Source organism: Petaurus breviceps, unplaced genomic scaffold, assembly GCF_028583685.1.
Source record: "Petaurus breviceps papuanus isolate PSGF00001 unplaced genomic scaffold, PetGlider_PUasm1.0 98, whole genome shotgun sequence".
Taxonomy (NCBI): domain Eukaryota; kingdom Metazoa; phylum Chordata; class Mammalia; order Diprotodontia; family Petauridae; genus Petaurus; species Petaurus breviceps.
This window is the reverse complement of record NW_027187460.1, coordinates 8,448,994-8,476,486: the sequence shown is the minus strand read 5'-3', so window position 1 is coordinate 8,476,486 and position 27,493 is coordinate 8,448,994. Positions and strand designations below refer to the sequence as shown.

At 40.3% G+C, this 27,493-nt stretch overlaps 1 protein-coding gene and 1 pseudogene across 1 annotated transcript; one reads left to right on the top strand and one right to left on the bottom strand.

Annotated features, from left to right (window-relative positions):
- Window positions 1–7,097: 7,097 nt before the first annotated feature.
- On the bottom strand, window positions 7,098–7,787 carry LOC138155699 (large ribosomal subunit protein eL15-like). The gene has a single exon (XM_069080939.1). The coding sequence runs from the start codon at window positions 7,757–7,759 to the stop codon at window positions 7,163–7,165; it is 597 nt and encodes a 198-aa protein (XP_068937040.1). The 5' UTR covers window positions 7,760–7,787; the 3' UTR covers window positions 7,098–7,162.
- A 17,632-nt stretch (window positions 7,788–25,419) lies between these two features.
- LOC138155849 (snRNA-activating protein complex subunit 2 pseudogene) lies at window positions 25,420–27,028 on the top strand (annotated as a pseudogene).
- Window positions 27,029–27,493: the final 465 nt, after the last annotated feature.

Sequence of the window (27,493 nt, the reverse complement as noted above, 5' to 3'; positions counted from 1 at the left end):
CTTGAGGAAGGTGGGCAGGGGATTGGAGAGCGAGACAGAGAGAGGGAGACTGCAGGGATTAAGTTTCAGTGAGTAATGAGGCAGAGGAGGGGAGAGAAGAAAAGAGGAGAGCTGACAGCTCTCTGTCCAATTATAGACCAACTTTGCGGGGTATTTCGGTCCCTTTTACTGTCCAATCTGAAATAACTCGCTGCGGGGGGAGGGGGAAAGGGAGGGTAGGAAGACGAGAAGAACCGAAGAAAATTTATTGTGGGTTTTTTAAATTTTTATTTATTAAATTTTTTTTTGCTTTGGGGATGGGGGGGTGGAAAGGAGACTTCGTTCTTTGTTCCAAGCTGTAAATACAAGCCCGAAGTCCTCCCAGGGCCCTCATCTGTCCTGAAGGGGTGAAGGGTCTCAGAGGGGAAACATCCCCGGGGATGAGAGAGAACAGGTGGCCCACATGGGGCCTGTTTTCTTTTTTGCTCCCTGACCACTGTTTCTAAAAAAGTTCCAGTGTGGAGTATTTTGGGCCGGATGGGAGTAGGGCAGGGCTTGCTGTAGAAGTTTCCCCGTCCCCTTGGCTCCACCACAGACTCCTCAATTCTGGGGTTTCTTCTTGCCACCACATACAAGGGCAGTGACCCATGAAATAAGTGTACAGTGTGGGACTCCTTTTTTGGGGGTGGGGACAGGAAAAAAAAAATGGAACAACCCTACTCTTACTGTCCAGGGACAGTGATTCGGCGGTCCTGACAGAGTTGCAATGGACCTTTCATTACTTTGGCTAAATCTTACCTGAAACAGGAGTTTCTGAAACTCAAACAGAAACCTGAAACTCAAACTCGAACTTTTGTTCACCCAATATCTGTTGGGAGACTTTTTAATTAGGAAAAAAAAAATGTGCCAGTTTCAGTCAAACTTCTTGCTATTCCCATGCACAATATCCCATCTCAGACTGCGAATTTTTGCACAAGAAGGTTCCTCACCTTCAGATCTGTAACTTCCTTTAAGGCTCAGTTTAAGTGCAGATTAAACCTAACCCTGTCTGATGCCCTCCCAGCTGCTACCCTACCAAATTATTTTATCAACTATGTATATATTTTCCATTTACTTTTATGTACATGTTGTACTACCAATACAAGGTAAGGTGAGGGTAGAGATTGCTTCATTTTTTTTTTTGGTCAAGAATATCATAGGTGCTTAATAAATGTGTATTCAATGAGTGAATGAATCAATGAAGAACGGTGAGATTTAGGAGACCCAGAGTCATGCTTGGGCTGACATCAGCTCAGTGACTGTTCTCAGCTTCCCCATGTGTAAAATGAAATGCTGAGCAGGAAGCTGTCTAAGGTCACTTGCACTTCTGCTATTCTAAGAGTAATGGTGAATTGATTACTTCACAAGGCAACTACATCTCCCTCTTTGTTATTCTCATTTGCTGGATGTGGGATCTGAGCAAATTAAATAAAAATACACCTTCAGTGGCTCTCTATTTCCTCTATAATAAAATACAAACTCTTCAACTTGGCATTTAAAATCCTTTATAATCTGGCACTTTCCTTTTCTTCCAAATTTATTTCAAATTATTTCCCCTTTATCCAGCCTTCTAGTTGTTTCCTGAACTCTGTGCCTTTGCATAGGCTTCACCCCATCATGTTTGGAATTCTTTTTTTTTCTTCAAACTTCTGTCTCTTAGAACTATTAACTTCTTTCAAGGCTCAAATAAAGCACCACCTCCTACAGGAATCTATTCCTCATCACCCCAGTTAACTAGTTATTGGTGCTCTTTCCCCCTCCAATGAGAGTATATTGTGTGATTTTGTTGCAAATCATGGCAGTATTATATCAGCCTATCCCAGGAGGGATTGGAAGAGGGACAGCACCTTTCCCCAGTCCCCACATCATGGTATATGTGAGCAACATGAGTTCAGCCAGGAGGTCCACTTGTTGCATAATTTGTTTAGTATTTTCTTCTTGCCTGATGGTAGATTGTCTGTAATCCAAAATCAGTTCCAAAATGAATGCATCCATGGGTAGCAGGAGAAGTTTCTGCATCAGAGAAGACAATCACCACAAAAGGATGAGCCTAAATCCTGGCCTGGTTTGCCAGAAGATATGGTCTTGGAGGAAACTGTTTAGACAGTGCAGAGCTGAGGTGAAATATAAAATGTCAATTTAATAGACACAAACTGCTTGATGTTTTGATGTTTAAATCTCAACTTCCTATAAGGTATAATAATAGTTGTAAGTTACTGATTAAGTCTCACTAACATTCACTTGTGGCTCTTTGTATTTAACATTTTGAGTGTAGAAAATAAATAGCTGCCCTATTCTTGATTCATATTGAAGTACCTTTCTACTCCTCACTTTCACTAGAGTTGAACATGAGTCAAACCTAAGTTTTAAAGTAACTTTTTCCTTGGGGCTTTAATGAGCTAAGAGTATGAGAAAAGAAGACTAACCTCTCTCATTAGAGGCCAGGCTCCCCTAGAACTGGGCCCAGTCACCATGCCACCCTAGGTCCTGAGCAGAAAAGGCCACATAATAAAGAGGCAAAGGGAACAGCATCCCAATCTTTGAATCATAAGATTATAGAATTATAGCCAGAAAGAATTCTTAGAGGTCACCTTGTTGAAACCCTTCTTTTTACAAGTGATAAAAATAAAGATCAGAGAAGTAAAGCTGTCATTCACTTGTGTCTGACTGTGATCCCATTTGGGGTTTTCTTGGCAAAGATCCTGGAGTGGTTTGCCATTTCCTTCTCCAGTTCATTTTATTAATATAACATGGGAAATTGAGGCAAACAGAGCTAAATGACTTGCCCAGGGTCACACTAGTAAATCTTTGAGGTCAGATGTGAACTCAGGAAGATGAATCTTCCTGATTCCAAACCCTATCCTCTGAACCGCCTAGCTGCCCCTAAAAGATGTGAAAGGTCTTGCTAAAAGCCACACCTCTGCCAACAACTAGCAACCCTGAACATTTTACGTATTTAATAAATGTTTGTTGATTTGACTTGACTTAAGTGATACAGATGAAATATAGGACTCTCTCATTAGGAGAGGGAGACTCTAAGAAATTAGTCACAAAAACCAGTGAGTATCAGAGAATCACAGAGTTAGAAGGGGTCAAACAGTAACGCTGGATCCAAAACAAAATACCCAACATCCGTTCAGCCATCATTTGACTAAAGAACTCTGTTGTTGGGAAATATCACCTCTATCTCACAGAATCCCTCTCTTTCTTGAAGACACAGCTCAAGCAGCAACTTCTACACAAAACTTTTCCTGATTCCTCCATACCTTCCCTCCCAAAATAGCCTTTATTTAATCACTTTGTATATTTTGATATCTATTAACTTTTTATTTATTGTCTATCTATCATTTACATTTATTGTCTTCCCCATTAAACCATAAGCTCTTTGCTTATATTATTTAGGATTGCTTCATTTTTTGTATTTGCATCCCTACCTACCTAACACAATTCTTGGCACATAGTAGTAGTTTAATAAATGTTTGTGGATTGATTATTTTCTGTATACATACTCATATTATGTATGTGTTGTCCCACTGAATAGAATGTAAACTCTTTAAGAAGAGGGATGGTCTCATTCTTTGAATTTCTATCTTTATCCCCTAGCACAGTATTTAGAAAGTAGTAGGCACATCATAAATGGGTAATGATCAATTAATTAAACATATGATGTGCTGAGGCAGATCATTCCCCTTTGGGGTAGCTCTGATTGTTAGGAAGTTTGTCCTTAAATCAAACTGAAATCTGCCATTTTGCAGATTTTTCTTAGTTTTGACCTAGAGATATGAGCCAAATAAATCGAATCCCTCTGTCACGTGCTACTCATTTAATATGTGAAGACATTTATTATGCCCTCCCATATATATCTCTTTCATGCTAAATATCCTTCAATTGATTCTCACATTGTATCTAGTCCTTTAAGCTCCTTGAGGGCAGAGACTGTCTTTTGCCTTTTTCTCTATCCCCAGGCTTAACATAGTGCCTGGCATATACTGGGTGCTTAATAAATGTTTATTTAATTCAGTTAATCTGGATCCCAAAATCTGTACATACTCCAGCTTGTCAGAGTTCCTTACTAAAAAGTGGTGCCCAGAACTGAACATGGAACAATGGATGTATAATCTACAGTACAGAGTACAGCAAGATTCTTACTCCCATGTGCTACATACAATGCCTCTCCCAAGGCTGCCTTCAATCCCATGAACTTTTTGGATTCCCGTCTCACACTTTTGCTCCCTCCTGAGCTTGTAATCCTCTAAAAACCCCAGTTGTTTTTTTGACAAACTGTTTTATTTAGTTTTTTTTACATGTCTCCCTTACTTACTTGTACTTTGTGAGCCCAAGTGAAGGATTTGAATTTAGCCCTGGAATATTTCATCTCATTAAATTTAGACTTACCCCAGCACTTTGGCTTTTGAAGTGAGGTCTTTCTGGATCCTAATTGCCATCCAGTAAGTGAACTGCAGAGCTGGAATCCAGGACCAGCTCCTCCGACCCCAAATCGAAGGTTCTTTCCACTGTGCCAGGCTGAGCTATCTGAAAACACTTTTCATTTGGTGAAGGTCGAGGAGCACTTCACTACTCTAATTAAATATCAAATAATATCTTGGCTAAATTTCCTTTATTTAAGATAGGCATACAATGACCAGAGTAGTTCTGCTTTAGACTTAGAAATTAATGTGTCCTGGAGATTAGAGGTGACAGGAGTGATATGTGTTTAAAAACTGGAGAAAGCACCAGGCTCTGGCCTAACTAGCTTACATTTCTCCAGGTGCTATCAACTTTCCATTAGCTATAGGTGAACGTCATTAATGCCACAGGGGAAAGTATAAGAAATGATTTGAAAATGGTTTTGACAGCAAGAAGAAGTAGTGTTAATAAAACTATGAGAGCAGTTGAAACAGGCACAGTACAAGAGATGCCTTAGGGAACTTGCTGGTACTTCATCGACAATTTTTATTGATATTTACATGTGGGATTGTTGTTAGCACACATGGCATTTTATAAATGTCTCTAAGTCTCTATATAGAACAATTAATATTTTTCTGTCAGGTAGACCAGGATTCTGGACTTGTGTAACAATAATGCAATATTTACAACACACAGTGGTTATGAATATGCTGGTATAGTTGTGAATACCAAAATGTAACAGGTTCTCTACATGGATGATAGAATCAAAGTCTTTACACAAATACCAGAAAACTGAGTCCCAGAACCAGAAAGCCCAAGTCATTACAGTAAGCACCAAGTTGGTGCACATGGTCAATGCAGCAAAAACCCACATTCCCAAGCCTTCACAACAGAAAAGGCTCATGGTAGCTCCTCAGCCTGGTTCTTGGAAGTTCTCAACAGAAATTTCCAGAGGAAAGGTCTCACCAGAAGAAAGGTCTCAGCAGAAGCTCCAGCTTCCAGATACTCACTAAGAGAAATTCTCTGCCTCTCCCTGTCCCTCTCCCTGACCCTTTCCCTGTCCCTCTCCCTCTCCCTGTCCTTCTCCCTCCCCCTCTCCAGCTGCTCTACCCTCAGGAAAATCTGTCCAGCTTCTTCTCTTCCTTATTATTCCATATTGTCTCCTGCGTGTTCTGCCCCCTTCCTGTTACATCACCAACTTCCTCCCAAGCTTTTAACTGCTGTGTTGATTAAATAATTTAAACAAGGTGTTAACTTGAAACCGGGTGCGATTTGCCAATACAAAGGGGCATGGAAGATCTTCAGATTCCATTAACATCACAACCTGTTAGTCTGAATTCCACTGGGAGGCAAAATGGTACTTTAGGGTAACAAACATATTCTTGAAGGAAGGTCATTCAAGTATTCTTCCCATTTTATAGATGAGAAGACTGAGTATTAAGCGAATTGCTCTTGGTCACATAGCTGATAAATATCAAAGGTAAAATTGAAGCCCATATTTTTCTTACTCCGAGGCAAGTAATCTATGCTCTACTCCAGGCTGCTTAGCAACAGTAGCAATAGTAGCAACTTTTCCTCCTCCATTCTCTTCTTTCTCACATTTATATAACAAAATATTGAAGAGTAGAAGAACCCAAAGAAAGCCTCTAGTAAATCAAATATCATGCATTTATGAAAATGTACGTGCAAGGAATGAACAAAGTAGGTAAATATGGATACCATGCTATATGGATCCCAGGCAGTTCATGAGTACATTAAAGTACTGCTACGTTTATACATTGTAGCAGACCCAGCTCTTTGGAACAGACCCATCCCCAACTCACACTGCAGTTTCCCCAAGGTGAAAATACTCTGTGGGGCCAAAGACCAATCTATATAGCTCATAAGCCCCTACTAGAGCACTTTCCTTCAGCAGTCAGCCAAAGGGTATAACAAAGGCATTCATTTAAATGGTATAGTAATATAAGGTAACTAACTATGTATAAAACATGTGCCACCTTAAGCCCAGGCACATTTTCTGACAGATGCATACATCATTGGGAAGAATGTACATTTATATAGAATATACTAGTAGAGAAAAATACATGGGAAATATATCAGGCAAGACAACTGATGCCTCTAGGGATGACTGTGGAGTGCTAATGTCTTTTCTCTTCTCACATTTCCACATAGCTACCCCTCAGCACAGTATCTTTCTGGGCAGATTGTTCTACAGGGCTCCTTGAGCCTGTTCTTCTCAAATCAGCAACTGGACTCTCTGGGCCTGCTCTCTGCTGAATGGAGTGTCCACTAGTGAACAAGTTGCTGTGCATTATGACACCATTGCAAATGTTGCCAGGGGTGGGAGGAGAAGAGAAAGACACGCCCTCCTCCCTCTTGTGTTCTGAAACAGGGACAAGGAAAAAGGAGAAGAGGAATTCCCTCTCAAGTGCCAGCTTCCTTCTTGATTGCTAGAAATGACACTTTCTTAATTGACAGTGTTCCTGATGTCCCAACTGCCCCCAGAAGTGATAAGCTTCCTTTTGAAAAGGTTACCAGTTATCTGGTTGAGCTTTCAGTCAACTAAAGACTAACAATCTTATAATTTCATTAGGTTTGATCGGGGAACTTTTTTCAACTTCCTACAAAAGCCAAGAAGTAAATTTTTTTGTAATGCTTCCTTTATGGAAGTATTATTTTTTTTTCATTGTCATAAATGTTTATTAAACATTTAAGTTTACAAACTAATGTGCACCAATTAGCGGTATCGATGTAGTTGGAGAGTATTGCGCCTTCTCCAAGCAGCACGACGAGATCCTCCAATGGTAAGGTGGAATTTGTGACCCTTTCCAAGGCCCCGGCTCTTCCGGCCAGCTGAGGTAAGCCCTGGCATCTCTCTGTGTTTGTGCACTGGCTTGGTGATCCAGACGAAAGCTTTATGGAACGGGTCAATAAGAATAACCTTAAAGAATTTGTAGGTTGAATCTTCACCCACCCAGTAGGAGTTCAAGACTCTTAGGGCCCCACAGTGGCGGCCTGCACGTTCTTCTGCCACAGGCTGGAGGCTCCTGGCAAACTTGAGCTGATTGACTCCATGATGCACAGGTTTGCCGTAGGTGGCACCCTTGGGGACCGGGCGCTTTCTCCCCCCGCAGTGGACACTAATTCGGTAGATGACATAACCTCGCTTGGCCTTGTAGCCCAGCCGCCGGGCTTTGTCGGGCCGGGTGGGCGGGGGCGCGCAGCGCAGCACCGACAGCTGCCGGTACTGCCAGCAGCGCACGCGCAGCAGGACCCGCATGCCGTCCAACTGCTTCTTCCTCCACAGCTCCTGGATATACTTGTAGGCCCCCATCCTGCCTCGCGCCTAGCCTGCCTGATGGCTGCCGCATTGGTGCCGGAAAGCAGAAGTATTATTTATAATTACATTTAAGGTTTTGTTATTGTTTGGTCTTCTCAGTCATGTCCAATTTATCACCATCCCATTTGAGATTTTCTTGGCAAAGACATTGGAGTGGTAAGCCATTTCCTTGTGTAGGTTATTTTTTTTTATCTTGATTTTATTTATTTATTTAATTTTAGTTTTTAACATTCATTTCCACAAGATTTTGAGTTACAAATTTTCTCCCCTTCTCTCCCCTCCCCCCTCCCCAAGATATTGAGCCTACTGAATACCCCTTCCCCCAATCTGTTTTCTTATATCCTCCCCCATAACCCCCCCCAACTTTCTAGTAGGGCAAAATGGATTTCTATGCCCCAGTTCCTGTATATCTTATTTCCCAGTTGCATGTAAAAAACAATTTTGTTTAACATTTGTTTTGAAAATTTTGATTTCCAAATTCTTTCCCTTCTTCCCTCCTCACCCAACCCCACTGGGAAGATAAGCCATTCAATATAGGTTATACATGTGTAGTTATGCAAAACATTTCCATAGTAGTTATATTGTTAAAGACTAACTATGTTTCCCTCTATCCTATCCTACCCCCCCCACACACACACTTATTCTACTTTCTCCTTTGATCTTGTCCCTTTTCAAAAGTATTTGCTGCTAAATACCCTCTCCCCCAATCTGCCCTCCCTTCTATCATCCCCCCTCTTATTCCCTCCCCCCCTTTCCTGTAGGGTAAGATACCCAAATAAATGTGTATGTTATTACCTCCTCAAAGCCAAATTCAGTGAGAGTAAGGTTGACCCATTCTCTTTCACCTTCCTGCTCTTCCCCTCCACTGTAACAGTTTTCTCTTGCCTTTTTTATATGAAATAATTTACCTTATTCTATCTCTCCCTTTCTCCTTCACTCAATATATTCCTCTCTCATCTCTTAATTTTATTTTTTTAAATATCATCCCTTCATCTTTAACTCATCCTGTGCCCTCTATGTATACATGTATACACATATACACACACTAACATCTATATTCATAAACACATATATCCTCCTATGCATACATATATATGTATGTATACATATATATACATATATATTCCCTCCAACTATCCTCAAAATGAGAAAAGTCTCATAAGTTACAATTATTGTTTTTCCATGTAGAAATGTAAATACTTCAACTTTAATAAGTTCCTTATGTTTTCTTTTTCCTGTTTACCTGCTCATGCTTCTCTTGCTTCTTGTATTTGAAAGTCAAGTTTTCTGTTCAGCTCTGTTTTTTTTTTCATCACGAATGTTTGAAAAGGGGCGGCCAGGTGGCTCAGCGAGTAAGAGCACTGGCTCCAGTGTCGGGATGACCTGGGATTGAATCCGGGCTCAGATACTCAGCACCACACCCAGAAATAACTGGCCATGTAACCTTGAGCAAGTTACTTAACCCCGATTGCTTTAAAAAAAAAAATGTTTGAAAGTCCTCTATTTCATTGAATATCCATATTTTCCCCAGAAGCATTATACTCAGTTTTGCTGGTTAGATGATTCTTGGGTTTAATCCTAGCTCCTTTGACCTCTGGAATATCATATTCCAAGCCCTTTGATCCCTTAATGTAGAAGCTGCTAGATCTTATGTTATCCTGATTGTGTTTCCACAATACTCAAACTGTTTTTTCCTGGCTGCTTGTAATATTTTCTCCTTGACCTAGGAACTCTGGAATTTGACTATAATATTCCTAGGAGTTTTCTTTTGAGGATCTTTTTCAAGAGGTGATTGGTGAATTCTTTTGATTTCTATTTTGCCCTCTGGTTCTAGAATATCAGGGCAATTTTCCTTGAGAATCTCTTAAAGGATGATTTCTAGGTTCTTTTTTTAATCATGGCTTTCAGGTAGTCCAATAATTTTTAAATTATCTCTTCTGGATCTATTTTCCAGGTCAGTGGTTTTTCCAATGAGACATTTCATATTGCCTTCTATTTTTTCATTTGTTTGTATCTGTTTTATAGTATCTTGATTTCTCATAAAGTAAAAGCTTTAAAAAAGCTTTTCATAAAAGCTTCCATTTGCTTCCATCTAATCTTGAAGGAATTATTCTCTTCAGTGAGTTTTTGAATTTTCTTTTCCATCTGGGCAATTTAGCTTTTTAAAGCATTCTTCTCCTCATTGGCTTTTTGGGCCTCTTTTGCCATTTGAGTTAGTCTATTTTTTAAGGTGTTATTTTGGGGGGTCTCCTTTAGCAAGCTGTTGACTCGTTTTTCATGATTTTCTTGCAACGTTCTCATTTCTCTTCCCAATTTTTCCTCCACTTCTCTTACTTAATTTTCAAAATCCTTCTTGAGCTCCTCCATGACCTGTGATCAATTCATATTTTTCTTGGAGGCTTTTGATGCAGGAGTTTTGACTTTGTTGTCTTCTTCTGGTTCTGTGTTTTGATCCTCTTTGTCCCCCAAAAAAGATTCTATGCCCTCATTGCGCTTCCTTTGTTTGTTCATTTTGCCATCCAATTGCTTGGCTTTTGAGCTCTTTGCCACAGTTGAACTCTTCTTCAAGAGTGGGGAGAGTTGTGTCCCAAATTTTGGGGAGTTTTGCAGATGTTGTCAGAGCTGTTATAAGATCTAAGAGGGCACCCTCTCTATAGCCACCACAATCTCTGGCATGCTAGCATTCCTCACCCCAGGACCACCACCCAAGACTGTGACCCAGATACAGGCAGGAAAAAGTAAGAGTGTTTACTCTCTGAATCATTGCTTGGTCCCTCTATGATCTGCAGGCCAGGAGCTCCAGAGGCAGTCACATGGCAGCAGCTGCATCCACTGTGCTGCTGCCACCTCTGTCACCCATGAGGCCAGAGCCAGATTACCTTCTTCTCTCATACAGTTTCAACAGAGGCCCCTACTGACCTTTTACTTTCTCTTTGGCATTTATGGGTTGAGAAGTCTGGAAAGCGCCACAACTGCTGGTGATTTACTCTCTTAAAGTCTGATTTGGCTTGTCTGGGGCACAAGTCTGGGCTGCTTTGGCTCTTGTGGGACTAAGTTCAGCTCCCAGCTCAGTGTGATAGACCCTTCCTGTTGGCCTACAGGCTAATTTCAGTGGGAGATTTGTTTCTCCCTGTCACTTTGTGTGTTTTGTAACTCTAAAATTTGTTTAGAGTCATTTTTTACAGGTATTGGAGATTGTTGGAGCAGGAGGTCAAGCAAGTTCCTGCTTTTACTCCACCATCTTGGCTCCACCTCTGTAGCTCATTTTTACAGATGAAGAAAGTGAGACAAACAGGGTTAAGTGACTTGCCCAGGGTCACACAGCTAATAAGTATCTGAAACCTGATTTGAACTCATGGAGATCAGTCTTTTTGATTGTAAGCCCAGACCTCTATCTACTGCCTAGCTGCCATTTAAAGTTCACAAAGTGCTCTACTCAATAACACCATGTAAAGTAGATAATACTAGTATTATACCCATTTTATAAATGAAGAAATTTAATCTTCGAGAGATTCAGTGAACTAGTGTAGGCCGTGATCATCTAGGATTCCCTATTCTCACATGGTTCAAAGATGCCATTTGGATATAATGATAATAGCTAATACTTATATAGTCATTTAATGTTTGTGAGATACTTTATACATATCTAATTTGACCCTCATAAATACCCTACTTCAAGGCTGGGGAACCTATAGCTTCCAGGCCACACGTGGCCCCCCCAGGTCCTCAAGTGCAGTCTTTTGACTGAATCCAACCTTCACAGAACAAATCCCCTTAATAAAAGGATATGTTCTGTAAAACTTGGACTCAGTCAAAGGGCCACATTTGAGGACCCAGAGGGCAACATGTGGTCTCGAAACTGAAGGTTCCCCAGCCTTCCCCAGCCCTCCCCTAATTAAATGCTTAGAGATAGCATAATGTCATGGAATATACTCTGAATCTAGAATCTGAGGACCTGTGTTCAAATCTTCTTCTCTCACTTGTTACCTCTGTGCCCTTGGATAAATCACTTAACCTCTCTAGAACTTAATTTTCTTATATACAAAATGAGGAATTGGACTAGGGAACCTCTAAAATAACTTCCAGCTATAATCTATAATCCTGTGACTTGGATTTTAGAACTGACTTTTGAGTCTCACTTTTTTTGAATCTGTGAAATAAATAAAATCAGACACAATGATTTCCACTATCCTTCCAATTATAGCATTCTTTGATTCTATTGAAATCTACTTGTTGGGACATGAACATCAGGAGGAAGTACCCTCTGAGGCAGCTAGTGGAATGGTTGATAGTGTGCTAGTCTTGAAATGAGGAAGACCTGAGTTCAAATTTGCCCATAGACACTTACTAGCTATTTCACTTTGTGTACAGTATGATGCTTGCCTCACTTTCCTTAACTGTAAAAGGGAAATAATAGCACTTGCCTACCAGGGTTGAATCAAATAAGATAATATTTGTAAAATGTGCCTATCATATAATTGGTGCTATACCCATTGCACCCCAAAAATGTGTCCTCCTCCAATGACTTACAATGACCCATCTGACACAAAAGACCAAACTACACTCTGAGAACCTTTCTCATTCTGACTAACTGCCCCTAAGTGGGATCTGTAAATGTTAATAACCTGGCATACCTCAAAGAGTAACCACTACCAACCCTTGCAAGCACTCAGTCTAACAAGACTTGAAAGCAATGAGTTATATTTATATATGAAAGGAGCCCACTTCTGAGCCCACTGAGAAGCAAAAGACTCACTCTACCTTCTGATGGCTCACCCTTCCACCGATTACTTACAATTATCCCTAGAGTAGGGAACCATAAAAAGGGAATTCTAGAGTTTGCTCCTTCACAGTGGTGTTTGGCTACTCTAATCTTGGCAGGAATTCTATGTTCTCTCCACTACTGTCACTATCTTTTCTCATTCTCAATCTTGAACTCTCCTCCAGCAAATGGTGCTAGCTGTCAAGAGTCTAGAATGGTCTGACCATTCAAGTATTAATGTTGGATGGAGTCTCAGGTTGCAAGGTTACATTTCCTTGCTGAAGACAGGACATCAAGTGCCATTAGCCTCTTCAGAACCTTCTATTGTTTTAAACTTGAATCCAGTCGTTTTAGGCTTCAACAATTCTGTTTTCTGCTCTAGGCCAACTCACTTCCCTCCTCCCTCCAGGGTCAGGATGATTTGCTCACCACTCACATCAGCACCTCTTTCTGGATCTTTTGGGGAATATGAGAGGCACTACTGACTTCTATTCACTTTTTCATCTCTAGTTGTTCTTCTGGATAGCTGTAGCAGATTATACAAATTATTTCTGGCTAATTTTCAAAGATTTCCAAAGGAGAACTGCACAGATTGGAGCTCCTACTGGATACTTTTACAAAAGATGTATGGGATTTAAGAAGGAGAGACACAACTCTTTACTATATTACCGTTAGAGGAAAGAGTTTTAATAGTAACAACAATGACAATAATAAAATGTTAACAATAGCTGACATTTATAGAAGTTATTGTTATTATATAAGATTTACAAAACTATATATGTACATATATGCATATATACTATATTGTATACATATATACCAATATTTATGTGTACAAATATACATATAAATATATTACATATATAGTATAGATATTCAACATATATCTGCCTGTTTTTATATGTATGTATGTAGGTATGAGAGAAAAAGAGAGGGAAAGAAAAGAGAGAGGTGCAGCACTTATACTTACTTCTCTGTTCTTCCTGACTGACAGAATGAATTAAAAATCAGCAAGTTCTTCATCATTTGAGGTCTTCAAGCAGAGGCTGGGAAAAACTTGCCAGATATATCATAAATCTATATAGGGAGTCTTGGCAAGAATCACAGCTCACAATTAATTTGGTTTCAGGTCAGACAAAGCTTTATCCAGGAACATATAGCTATGAAGGAATTGGGAAGGGGAAAGGAAGAATCTATACTCTGACCTCAAACTAAGCCTAAAGTGGACTTTTATACTCTAAGGAAAATAATGTGTTTTTGTCCTCAGCCTTATAAATAGAGCAGAGCGACTTGTTTCTCTTTGTGGTTGCTCCTAGAAGTGGAGCAGGGCAAACGGTTTTTCTCTGTTATCGGGTGGGGCAAACCTAAATTCCAAAAAGTGTACGTGACTGCCTTTTTTTTTTTTTGGGTCAAAAATGAATGCTGGTTCAAGTCAATAGAAGAGTGATACAGAGGCCTCCTCTCTGGGCTCCCACACTCTCCTTTTGAAGCTTCAGTACTCTCACTCAATTATATCCTTCTCTAATACCTCCACAAACGTAAAGAAAGCAAATGGAGTCAGTTGAGCACCCATGTCGTGTCACCAGAACTGGGAACCAAATCATATTCTTGGAGACCTGTAAAGCAAGGGAAAAGACAAAGGCAGCAATTAGCATGGAGGTTAACAGTTGAATGAGATACTTTAAATCAAAGAGAATCCAGGGAACAGGCAGGGTTCAGTTCATATATTCAGTTGCTAGGCAAAGTAGGGAAAACAGAAGATCCAGGAGGGTGTCAAGGTTAGTCTAGATACATCCCTACTGGTAAATGTAGTTGTATTATGATAGATTGATTAAGGTATAAATTCTTCCCTGAGAAATGGAGAAAGTAAATGAATGAATGTAAAAACACTTATTAACTGTTTCCTAAGTGCCAAACACTGTTTTAAGCATTAGAAATACAAGTAGAAAAATTGAGACATCTTGGAATCTCAAGTTGCTGACACTCTACTTGGAGGAAATGAAATACCAAGGAGAGTTGAGCTACGGAGTCCTTAGGTTACGTGAGATGGTCAGTTGTCAAGTCTGGGAGACTTCAGGGTATAGAGGAAAGGCAGATGGTAAGGTCTGCTGATCGTCTTATCTCATCCAAACTAACAGAGTTGTTGCCTCTCATGTCTTCCAAACAATGTGAGCAATAAGACTTCACTAAAGTGATGAAATCTGAGTCTGGGGTGTTTGCAGGGATCAAACAGAAAAATTATCAATAATTTCTAGGGATGTAAACAGGTTGAGAATGGACCTTTCCAGTTCAGTGACACCATAGTATGTTGTTGGAGTGCATTGGAGGGAGTAGTTTATCAAAATGTTACAAGGGTGAAAGAAAGGCTTCCTGAATGAAAAACTAAACAAGGACATAGTCCACTGTACAAGTTCCATATCATTCTCATAGAAAGCACTTACATGTTCTCAGTATACAACTAATGAAGACTCTGTCAACAGACAAAAGGAGAGGTTCTAGGGGAGGGAACAATAGAAAGTGATATCAACCTCAACTAACTGGGAGTAGTAGGCTATGGTGGGGATGACCAAAGTCTACCCAACTCTCTGGTAGGAAGCAAATTCATATGGAAGAGAGAAAGGGTCACTCCTTAGCTTACTCAGCAAATTGTATTCAATTGGGTGTGTAGACCTTTTCTCTCAGATTCATAGCCTCTAAAACATCAATTTAGGATGGCACCTAAACACACATTGGCAAATGTGTGAAGTGTAGATTTACCCTCATCAATCAATGGCACAATCATCTATTATGTCATTAATTAATCTTTCAGGATGCCTTTAGGAGTGTTGAAAGAACCACTTAAGGCCTCACAATTGGAACTTAAAAATTACTGCCATAAAATCAGAAGTTTGCTGCAGGGGAAGCTAGGTGGTACAATGTATAGAGTGCTGGGTCTGCAGTTAGGAAGACCCATCTTCGTGAGTACAAATCTAGTATCAGACAATTACTGCTATGTGACCCTGGACAAGTCAGATAACTCTGCTTGCCTCAGTTTCCTCATTTGTAAAATGAGCTGGAGCAGGAAATGGAAAACCACTGAAGTATCTCTGCCAAGAAAGTCCCAACCAGGGTCACAAAAAGTTGGATATGATTAAAAAGCGATTGAAAACTGAAACTTGCTACAGGCAGGAAGAGGTGAGTGGCCAGTATCATGATCAGTGGGAATCCATCTTCTTAGTGGGCAAACATTTGAGCACACTCAGAAAGATGTGAGGGTTGGTTGTTGAGTCACTTTGCTGGGTCAGGTTAAAAAAAAGCTAACATTCATTCAGTCAGTCAATAAACATTTATTTTTTAAGATTTTTTGAGGCCCTCCATGCTTAGAGTGAAAGTTAATGGTAACTGTTTCTCTTTGGAACAGCTACCCTGAGGGTCTTACTCTCCCAGCTTGATTTTTTTCTTTTTTTTTTAATTAAAGGGGCCATCCTTTCACTTACTCCTTAAAGAGGCCTATTCATTAAATGAGTGTTACCTTGCTCTAAGTTAGTACCTGAAAAGGCCTTAGTCTAAAAGGGCTAGGGTCTCTCATTGCGTCCTGAGTCATCTCCAGTTATCCTGAGGAATATCTGGTCACTGGATCCAGACAGCTCTGGAGGAGAAAGTGAGGCTGGTGACTTTGCATAGCACTCTCTTACTCAAATCAAAGTCAACTGCAAGTCATTTCATCATTTCCCTAATGCCATGGTCTTTGAAAACGAAGGACAAACACAAACCTTTATTAAGTGCTTATTATATACTTAGCACTGTATTAAGTGCTGAGAATGCAAAGAAAGGCAAAATAAAGTTCCTGTTTTCAAGAGTTGACAATCCATCCCACAAACATATAATTATTGTCCAGGTGATGAAATATAAAACAGAAAGATAAAATATCGCCTAAGGTAGAGTCTTGTGTTGTACAATTAAACAGAGAACACAAAAGCTGGCAAGGAATGCATCCTAGTCTGGAGTATAGTCTAGTATTCCTGCACAATACCATAATGAGCATTGACAGTACAGGCAGAAGTAGATAAACAAGTATCCTGCTTTCCTTACTGTGAACCCAAATCCTACCATCAGAGGCAAGAGTGCAGGGTGAAACATGGGGGAAGTTTGTTGGCCTGTCACCCCTGGGGACCTTTTCCCTTGGTCTCAATTTGTCACAGTCATGGAAGACAAGAAGCTGAAGCATCTAGTTCCAAGGGTGAATGAATTCTCTGGGAGGGTGATGTACAGATCCACCTCTGTTGGATCTGTCACTGAATAGCTGTGTTGGTGACTGGCAGTATGTGAAAGGGACCCTTTAAGCAGGCCTAGGGCATTTTTCCATGGATCTTGATGTTGGCACAGTCTTCTAGGTGGAGACTGACAGCAAGTATCAGGCAGTCAAGACAGAACTTTTGATACCTTTGGGTTAACAGACCTAATGCATTTTAATATCCCATTATGGTAATTTGGCATGGTCTTATCTGTCAGTTGGAGGTCTGTATAATATAGGGTAATTGGAGGCCAAACTGTCATTCTCAATGAGGACAGATTATTTTTCTTTATTGTATCATGGACCCTTCTGGCAGTCTGGGTAATACTATGGGCTCCTTTTCAGAATGATGTTTTAAAATACATGCATAGGATTATAAAGGAAACCAACTACATCAAAATATGTTTTAAAAATTCTAGGTTCCCTAAGTTAAAAACTGTAACATAGAATGTACCATGAGAATTTTATGGGGTCTTAGGGCCCTGTTTTTGGTTCACAGTGTTTCTAAGTTCTATAACTGTGACAAAAAGAACATTAACTCACTTGAGGCTGGTTTCCACACAAAATTTAGGCTATTTTTATATCACAATTTTTGCATTCTACAGCTCCACTAGACAGTGGATTATTGCTGTGGTGCAGTTGTTGTTATATGTTTAGTGCTTTACATATATCCCTAAATATATGACTTGTGACTGTCTAAAGTAAGTAGCAATCCAAATCTGGGACTGAATTCCTTCCGAAGTTTTTTAGTGACCATGATGGAGTCTGTATGAACACATGGGAACACTTCCATCCCGCTGACTATGGGCCAATGACTACAAAACCTATTCATAGAAACACCTATTATAGGTCATTGAAATTGAGCTGCAAGTTGACAAAGGGTCTCCATGGCAGTTTGGTGGCATGGTGGATATAATGCTGTACTTGAAGGCAGGAAGAACTGAGTTCAAATTTGACCTAAAAATCTTAAATGATGTGTGACCCCAGGCAAGTCATTTAACCTCTGTTTGCCTCAGTTTCTTCATCTCTAAAATGGAGATAATATTAGTTCTTTCTCCCCAGAGTTATTGGGAAGATCAAATGAGATAATGTTTGCAAAGCACTTTTCAGACCTTAAAGGGCTGTAGAAATACTAAGTAGTGATGATGATGATGATGATGATGATGATGATGATAATGGAAGTCAAGGGTAGTCTTAACCTGGCAGCCAAACAGAATAGACAGGAGTTGCAATACAATTGTACCAAGGAGAAAAATTTTGGATAAGCCAATCTCTTTGTACTGTAGCAAACAGACTTACTGTATTCATGTGAACTGCAGACAAAAGAGTGGAAGGAACTCCTTAGCAGGTAGAAAGAGCCTGTGGGGAAGCACCAGAGACATTTATCACATATTTAATATCCTGTATGAATGTGGTTATCCTTTTCCATTTCTATTGTCTTAATTCTGCAGGAGAGTCAGGTAGGAAAAAACTGATCAGAAGGAGATTGATCCATTGATGTATAAAACAAAAACAGAACTAGAAGCCTGAGAGCCAGGAAAGGCCACCTCCTTGGAAGAATGGTTTTTGAGGTCTTTTCCTCAAGAAGGCGTTACCTGAGCTTTGTATTTCAATACTGCTATGGCAAAAGAGTACAGGAGAGCATACAATAACAACACATTAACGTTACTAATGTAGGTTGTTATGAGGAGCAAAGGACATAGCATGTGCAAAGTGCTTTGTAAATCTTAGAGTTCTACTGTTGTAAGGGTTATGGAATTTAAAGATCTTCCATGCCCCATTGGACTTGCTGACGTAGCAGGAAGGGGCGGAGCAAGAGAAAGCGGAAGCCAAGCTAGAGTTCCTGAGGTGGCTAGCAGTGGTGGCGACGGCGGCAGCAGCAGCAGAGGCAGCACGAAGCCCTTTTTGAGTCAGACAGAATTTCTGCTAAGAACTCCTGCTGAGGACTGCCAGGGGCCGGAGCTACTGGGAGCGCGCTTCCTAGATGCTGGGTGGTTGCTGTGAGTGGGGAGAGGAAGACCTTTGCCTGAGGTAGCCTGTTCTGTTTTAAAAGCTTGAGAATGTGGGTGCTTTCTACTTTATCTACCTGTGCCAATTTCATAATTACTCTGATGGCTTCACTTTCTGGTTTTGGGACTCAGTCTTTTGGTATTTTAATAAATTTTATAGCTTATTCCCCCATATAGCAAGCATGATGTATTTTGTGATGGATAATTATATCAGCATATCTGTAATTTCCATAGACATTGTGAATATGGCATTGCTGATACAACTGTATATACATTTCGGTGCCTTTGTCACCACCACCACCACCATCATCACCACCACTATCATCATCATCATCATCATCATCAAAGACAGGAAGTGAGGAAACTTCTCTGTTTCCAGATTTGACCAAAATCATGAATACCAAAGTCATATTTAGATTCAAAATAAAAAGTTTTACTTTGATCTTTAGCAAAAATGCATGTGCAAATAACTACAAAAATTTAGTAATTTGGACAGAGTCTGAATAAGGGAACAAAATTGCTTCTACAAGATACTGGGGGTAGACAGAATATTCAACAGCCAACTCACCTTGAAAGTTGTTGCATCATGACTCATTAACATAAAGGATGAAGTCAGGGATCTGCAGGGGACCAGCCACTAGAGCAGCGAATTCTCAACTCAAGGTCTTGTAGTTGTATCTGTTTTTTTATTTTTATTTTTTCACAGTATAATTTTTTAATAAATTTATTTTTATTTAGCAACATTCACTTTTATAAGTTTTAAATTTTCTTCGCCTCCCTCCCCTCACCAAAGACGGCATGCAATCTGATATAGGCTCTTTGTGTATATTCTTATTAAATATATTTTCACATTAGCCATGTTGTATAGGAGAATTAGAATGAATGGGAGGAACCATCAGAAAGAAAAAAAACAAAACAAACAAAAGAGAGCAAATAGTATGCTTTGATCTTCATTCAGACTCCATATTTCTTTCTCTGGATGTGGTCGGCATTGTCCACCATGGATCTTTTGGATTCTTCTTAGATCCTTGCATGACTGAGAAGAGCAAAGTCTATCAAAGTCAGTCATTACACAGTGTGGTTGTTGCTGTATTCTCCTGGTTCTGCTCACTTGTATTTGTTTTTAAAACATTTTGATCACTATATTTCAATATATTTGGTTTCCTTTGTAATCCCATGTATTTTATTTTACACAAGTACAAACATTATACTGAGGAGTCCATAGGCTTAATGATATTGCCACTGTGACACAAAAAATGCTAAGGATGCCTGCTTTCGCTAGTTGCTAGTAGTAAAAACCCATAATTATGTAAATCTTAAAGGTTTGCAAAGAAAATTACATTTATTATCTTTTTTGATGCTCTCCATAACCTTGTAGATAAGCACTCTTATTATCCCTACTTTATAGATAAGAAAACTGAGTCAGATTAAATGACTTTCCCAATTTTACTCAATGTTTGAGAGAAGATTTGAATTCAGGTCTTCCCGAATCCCTCTTATCTACCAGGCTATTTGACTGGGCTTCCCCCCTAGCAAATCTTACATTGAATAGAGAAATAAGGAGCTGCAATAACAAGGCACCTAGGAAGGAAAGTGGATAGAGCACTGCACCTGGAATCAGGAAGATCTGCATTCAAATCCAGTCCAGACATTTCCCAACTTAACCCTGTTTGCTTCAGTTTCCTTATCTGTAAAATGAGAAATAATCTATAATATGGGAGAAGGATTGATTAGAATCAGTCAGGGTGACAGCAACCAGCAGTAGAAAGTTCTCATACCTAGTGAACCTAGAGATGGAAATACGCTGGGTTTTGCCTTCTAGAAGGAGTTTTTACCAGGAGGTTGGCAACTATAGGGGGTTTGCTGTAAATAGATTTTAAGTCATCCTAGGTAATAATTTTCTTTTCATGATAGCGCAAGCTAAAAGTTTTCTTCTTCTCAGGAACCTCCATTGTTTATTGTAATGGCAAGCAAAGTAGAATTTTGCTCCTTGTTTCAGCTAATCAAGTACCTTTGAGTCTCACCTTTGATTTTGGTCAAGTCTTTGTTGGGAACAGTATACGTTGTGTTGCCCTTAAAAGGCCTAAGGGAGTTTGGAGACCTTCCCTGCCCTTAATAGGTCTAATATCATCACATAGAACCCACATTGGGAGGGAGCTTGCCAAAAGAGCAGAACAGAAAGGGTAGAACAGGAAGGAGCAGAGCAGATAAAAGCTTGAGCAGAAGCTGGGACCAAACAGAGCTAAGACAGAGAATTTTGTGATATTGGCACTCTGTCTGTTGCTCTGTGTTGGTGTTACTTTGTCAGACAGAAGCACTCTGTCTGTTGAATTGTGTTACTTTGTCAGAAGCATTTTGTCTGTTGAATTGTGTTACTTTGTCAGACAGAAGTACTCTGTCTACTGATTTGTGTTGATTTCTCAGCCAGAAAGTGAATTGAGATGATAGTCCCTGCAATGTGTGTATTGTTGTATTGTTGTAGCCCTGTTGGGCTTTGTTTTCCTAGAAACAGAAATTGTGGAGAGCTTGGGGTGGAGCAGTCCCAATGAGCTGTAATATGTAACAGGAGCAGAGAGCTCTCTACCTGTGAATCTAGGCAAGAGCTGGGAGCATGGAAGAGGAACCATGAGGTTTGGAAGTCAGCTTCCAGTTAAGATGAAAGGAGACTTTACTTGGGTACTCAGTGGTGACTGATGATATTGTAACTTACTGTGACCTAGGGGGTGGATGGTCTTTGTTCTTTCCACTACACCTTAAGGATGATTGTCTTAAGAATGATTGGAAGTCAACCACCAATCAAGATGACTTTAGATGGGTACTTTATATTGATTGAGGAGATTGTGACTTACTGAATGATATGTTTTGTTTAAAACTATGTTTAAGGCCACCTTAGTAATAAGTTATTATGTTATGTTCTTGTGAATGTTGTGCTTTAGTTTCTCGAATGTTTTGCTTTAGTTTATTGCTGAATAAATAGAGAGTTCAGTATACTATGTGATTAGATCCTTAAAGTCATTCAGAGCAGCAGTCCTCAAGAAAGCTGCTCATGATTGGCTTTACATCTATGAGAGAGGGAACAGTTTTCCCAGCAATGAAACTGGTTAGTTACATAAACATCAGACTGGTCCATTCTGAGCATGGTGTGATGATGTCACAATCCTCTAAGCATATGGTACAGAAGGGATGTGATGAGCTGAACGGTCTAGCATAGGAGATGTTGCTTAGATGATAAAGTACAAGATATATTCCTGTTGATCGGTGATTTTTTATCCTTCTGGAGCTTAGGAATAAAGGCATGGGAATAATTTAGGCAAGTAGTCAATTTTTCCCTTATCTTTTAAATTGTGATTTTATTTTTTTCTTTGAATTATTTAGGAGTTTTAGAAACTGAGTTTTACATATAGAAGATTCTACAAACCAATCAAAAAAGGCACTCTTGAATTTTATCTACTTTAAACTCAAAAGATTAGAGAATTCTCCACAAGTCTACTAATTTGTCAATGTTAAATGTTCATTCCTCAGCAAAATACTTAGTGAGGTCACATCTATTGTATCAGTGCCATTTATCCAGAAACTTTTAGGAAAGTAATGAAAACTTTTATAATATACAGGAATTGTCTTGGTGGAACTGGAATTTTTTTGTTGTTTGTTTTGGAGAGCAACTGGAGTTAAATGACTTGCCCAAGTCACACAGCTAGTTTTTGTGTTGTATCTGAGGCTGAATTTGAATTCATGTCCTCCTGACTCCAGGGCTGGTGCTCTATTCATTGTGCCACCTAGCCGCCCCAAACTGGAATTTGCTTAGACAAAGATATACCTATTGTAAACTTATGGGTGTGACAAAGAAAGGCTCATTCAGGGCACTGTAAGATTTAATCAGTCAATAAGAATTTACAAACACTAAGTGTCAGCAACTGTGTTAAGGGCTAAGGATACAAGGGGAGCCAAAAAACATTCCTCTATCTTTGAGTAGTTCCCATTTTAATGGGGAAAGAAAATCAATCAATCAATCAATATGCAAATAACTGGGTATATATATGATATATACATAGTAGATGGAAAGTAATCTAAAAGGGGAAGGCATTACCAGCTTGGGGAAATTGAAAAGACTGAAAGTGGAATGTGAGCTGATTATTGAAGGAAGTCTGGGAAACTACAAGCATGCCAATGTAGCCGGATTATAGATTGTATTGAAGGAAGAAAAGTGTAAGAAGCATGGAAAGGTAACAAGGGATTAGGTTGTGAAAAGTTGTAAATGCTAAGGAGTTTGTTTAATTGGATGTCTTCAAGAACTACAAGCAGAGATAACATGGTCAGACCTCACTTTGGCAACTGTGTGTACCAACTGTCACCTTTTTCCTTTTGTGACTCAATATTTCCAGAGCTCTTGTTTAACTCTGATAGTCTCTCTGCAACTGGTAAGCATGCTCTCCTTCTCAGTCTGATACTCTAATTCTTCATCACTCCTTTCCTTTTATCAGGAATCTAACTATTATTTTAACAGGTAATAATACATGGTTGGGACCCCTTATAACCTTTCAGCCACTTGGAAACCTTAGAAATAATCTAATTCAACCTCTTCATTTTACAGAGGAATCAGAGGCCAAGAGAGGCTCACAAAACTAGGAAGCCACAAACTCGGATTTAAAAACAGGTATTAGAGGTGCTGATGGATTCAGGTGTGTCTTGTGCTGAGGGAGTAACTCTTCACATGAACATCTCTCACTGAATCTGGGAGTGTAGAGGGCCACTCCAGCATGTCTTTGATAACCTGTTGTTTTTATTCCCCCTCAGGAGCATCTCATTCATCACCCTGAATGAAATAATATTTGTAAAGCACTTAGCACAGTGCCTATTACATGGTAGATAATTGATAAATGCACATTCCTGCCTTTCTTCTCTTCTTCCATCTCTTCCCTTCCTCCCTCCCTTCCTTCCTTCCTTCTTCTGTTTCATATCTTTCCTCTCAAACCCATTTACTTCTTCCTTTGAACCTAGAATCCATCCCCACACACATACACAAAAGATCAAAACACTTCTAGAATAAAATGTGGAGATTTGTAATGAACACAGAAAACCACAACCACAAATGTTTTCAGAGACCATTATACTCAATTCAGCCAATTTGGTACAAATAATTACATTTCCCCAAGCCTTGGTTTCATTTCCAGCCCACTTTCCATTATCTAGCATTGGAGCTTAGTGCTAGGCCATCCCTAGGGAAGCCTGAGGGGGAAAAATTGTTGGCTTGCCTGATTGCAGGGGTTTCTCCCTCATCTTGAAGGCTCAGGCTTAGTCAAAGTCCCAGTGGAGCAACTATTAAACATAGGCATGTCAGTGCTTCCAAATGAAGATGTCTGGACTAGAGCAGATATGCTTGAGAAGTAAATAAGAATTTGCTCCTCAGAGCTTTAAATTGCTGTAAGAAATGAGAAGTGATCTCCCTAGCCATAGCCAGCACTTTTTGTAGAATTTTAGTAAAGTGCTGGTGTGTTTCAATTTACACAATGGGTGCTGCTGAAGTTGATTCAGAACTGGAAGGGGGTTTTGAACTAATAATGTTGTGTAGTAATATATATGATCACTATTGATTAGTGTGTGAATTTGTAGTTTGGATAAAGACACTGGAGAGTCCAAAGCCAAGGAGTAATTTTTCATGCATGCATGTGTGCTTGATTCTGGTTTTATGGACTATTTTCTTTTTTAGTTTTTTTTTTAATTTTGTATTATGAACTTAGAAAATATAAATATTTCAGTATAGAGAGAGCGACAGAAAAAGAGGATTGTATGTATAACCATGAATCTAAATTACAAATAACTAGGAGAATAATTTATACAATAACATCGTCAAGACAAACAGCTTTGAAAGATTCTGAGCAGTACAACAAACAGCCAAGAATCACAGAGAAATAGACTCAAAACGCAGATGAGACCTATATTTTTTGGACACGGACAATATGGGAATTTGCTTTGCTTGGCCTTTCATATTTGTTTCAAAGGCTTTGTTTTCCTTTTAATTCAATAGGGAAAGGAGATGAGTGAGAAAGGAAACGAAATGTTCTTAATTGAAAAGAAGAAAAGAATTAAAAAGACCAAAGCAAAAAGGGTTTTTTTTTCTAATTCTAATTAGCTTGCACACATGGATTTGTAGGCTACTAGGATCTAATTACATACCTTCTATGTATAATACTATGTAACTATGTATGTACCATTGTGTAACCAACTCTGTGTGTCAGATATTTTTAAATAAAATAAAATTAATCAGTTAAATATAGAATATATTCACACACATATATGAGATATCCACACATGTTTCTGCATATGTGTGTATGTGTAGAGATATGTGAGTGTATGTTGTGTGTGTGTGTGTGTGTGTGTGTGTGTGTGTGTTCTCTGGATTCTTCCACTTGCTTTGGAAGTTTGAGTTTCCTGAGGGTGGCTGCTACATCTTTCTACAGGGTTCTAGAAGTAATTCTAAAGGATTTATGATGTCTTTCTAATGCTATAGTTTACAAGCCCCAACTGGTATGTTTTTCCCTATACTTATCCATTGATAGAAATTAGTCACACAACTTTTAGAAAAGTGTATTTATTAAAGTAGAATAATAATAGCAGTTGGTATAAACATTTTCCCCAAGTCTGTGATATACACTCCCAGCAAGTACCTAGAGTCCAAGAAAAAGTGGAGTCTCACGAGTCAAAGGGGTAACTCACCGATCCTGGTAGCTGATTGGAGGTTCTTTTCTAATCTTGGGGAGGTCCTCATGAAGTTGCCCTTAGGCAAGATCTTCTGTTTGAGCCCTTGTAGAATCTTGAACCTGCCTCCCCTCAGTACATCTAGTCTGTCCTCTCAATATAGGCATTGTGTCAGTTGTCCCAGGGATGCTGCTGGGCCTATGACACTGACAGGAAGTCCAAAAATTCAACCAACCTCCACAATTGATGATCAGTTGACAATATAATTGCTAACAATGTAATTCTGTTATTTTTTTTTTTCAATTAAGAAGTATTTATTTTCGGGAAGTGACCCTTGGCGCATTTAAAGACTGGTGGCTTCTGCTCCCTGCTCAGGCCATCATGAAGCCCTCTGTGAGGCGGCGCGTGGTCCTGGCGCCGTTCCGAGTGCCGACCCCGACCTTGGGGCCCTCAGCCGCACTCTGGACCCCACGGGAGAAGAAGCAACTCTTGCGTTTACTGCAGGCGCGCGCCGCGGAGCAGGAACCAGCGACTGCGGACCTGGGAGAGGGACTGGCCCACCAGAGCGAGGCTGAGATTCAGAGTCTTATGCAGTTGCTGAAGCGTCTTGTGGCCCGGGAGGTAATTCGGCAGGAGCATCGCTGCGGCCAGAAGAAACGGAAGCTTCATAAGGCTGAAGTTTTAGCCCCCACTTTGGTTTGCACAGATATGGCTGCCCAGGGGCCCAACCAGTTGGAAGAAGGGATGATCACTGCCTTTTCCCAGAACCTGACCATTGCTGACACAGAACCCGTGAGTCTGCTGCACTCCTTTCCAGAGAAGCCGACCGAGGTCGGTGAGAGACAGCTTCTCTGCAAAGAGTCTTGCTCCCAGCAACAGCTGCCACCTCAGGCCCTAGAGCCCACCCAAGAGACCAGTGGAGGAGTGTCTGGGACCTCAGATACCCAGCCCAAAACTGACTCCTCCAAATCTAACCTGGCCCCACCCAAGAATGGAAACTCTGTCATTGACTTTGAGAAGATACATAAATATCTTTTAAGTGTATCCGGGAGTGGGAGTGGCAAGGGCCTTGAGCTTTCCTCTGGAGAGTCAGCTGTCCTCCTGAATCTGTTCACGGCCCTCCCTGAGGAGCTCGGACACCTGCCCTGTCAAAGGCTGCAGGCCCACATGGCTAGTTCCTACAGAAAACTAAAATGCCCTCAAGCAAACTCAGGCCCAAGCCCTGGGGACCCTGGCCAGGGCCCCTGGGTGGAAGACAGTGGAATGAACACCTCCACTGGCAGAGCTCCAGAAATCATGGAGAGCCCCACTCGTGAGAGGCCTGCTGCTTCTGGGCCAAGTGTGCCCCCTGCTCAGCACCAGCTGTGGGCAGCATCTGGAGTTCGGTCCTCTGAACACATTCCTGGTTCCCTTGGAGCTCCTGGGCAGTGAGGGCTGACAGGGCCTTGACCAGGCACCTGGCCAAGGCTGGGGCCCACACTGCATACCCAGGAAAGGGAAGTGAGTGGGTGTGTGGGAAGGGTGAGAGGAGGAGAGAAAAAAGGTGAGCTCCTAGGAAATAAAGCTATGTTTATTATTTCTGAAGTTCCTTTGATATTTTGTCCTAGGTTTCTAGGCAGTTCTGTGACTCTGGGTTTTTCTAGACCCCTATTCTTTTTTTTTTTTTTAAAGCAATCAGGGTTAAGTAACTTGTTCAAGGTTACATGACCAGTTATTTCTGGGCGTGGTGCTAAGTAAGTATCAGAGCCCAGATTCGACCCAGACTCTAGGGCTGGTGCTCTTGCTGTGCTACCTGGCCGCCCCTAGGGCCCTATTCTTAATACCTGATCTGAACAAGTACCTAAGAATTTGTACTAGGTGGGAATTTAAAGAGATTCTGGAGTGTGTGTGTGTGCATGTAGATACCATTACCACCCTTTAACTCAGCACTCACAGGTTTGTAGGTTGTGTCTCTGGGTTATGACTAGTTTCATATTTCTCAGATTACC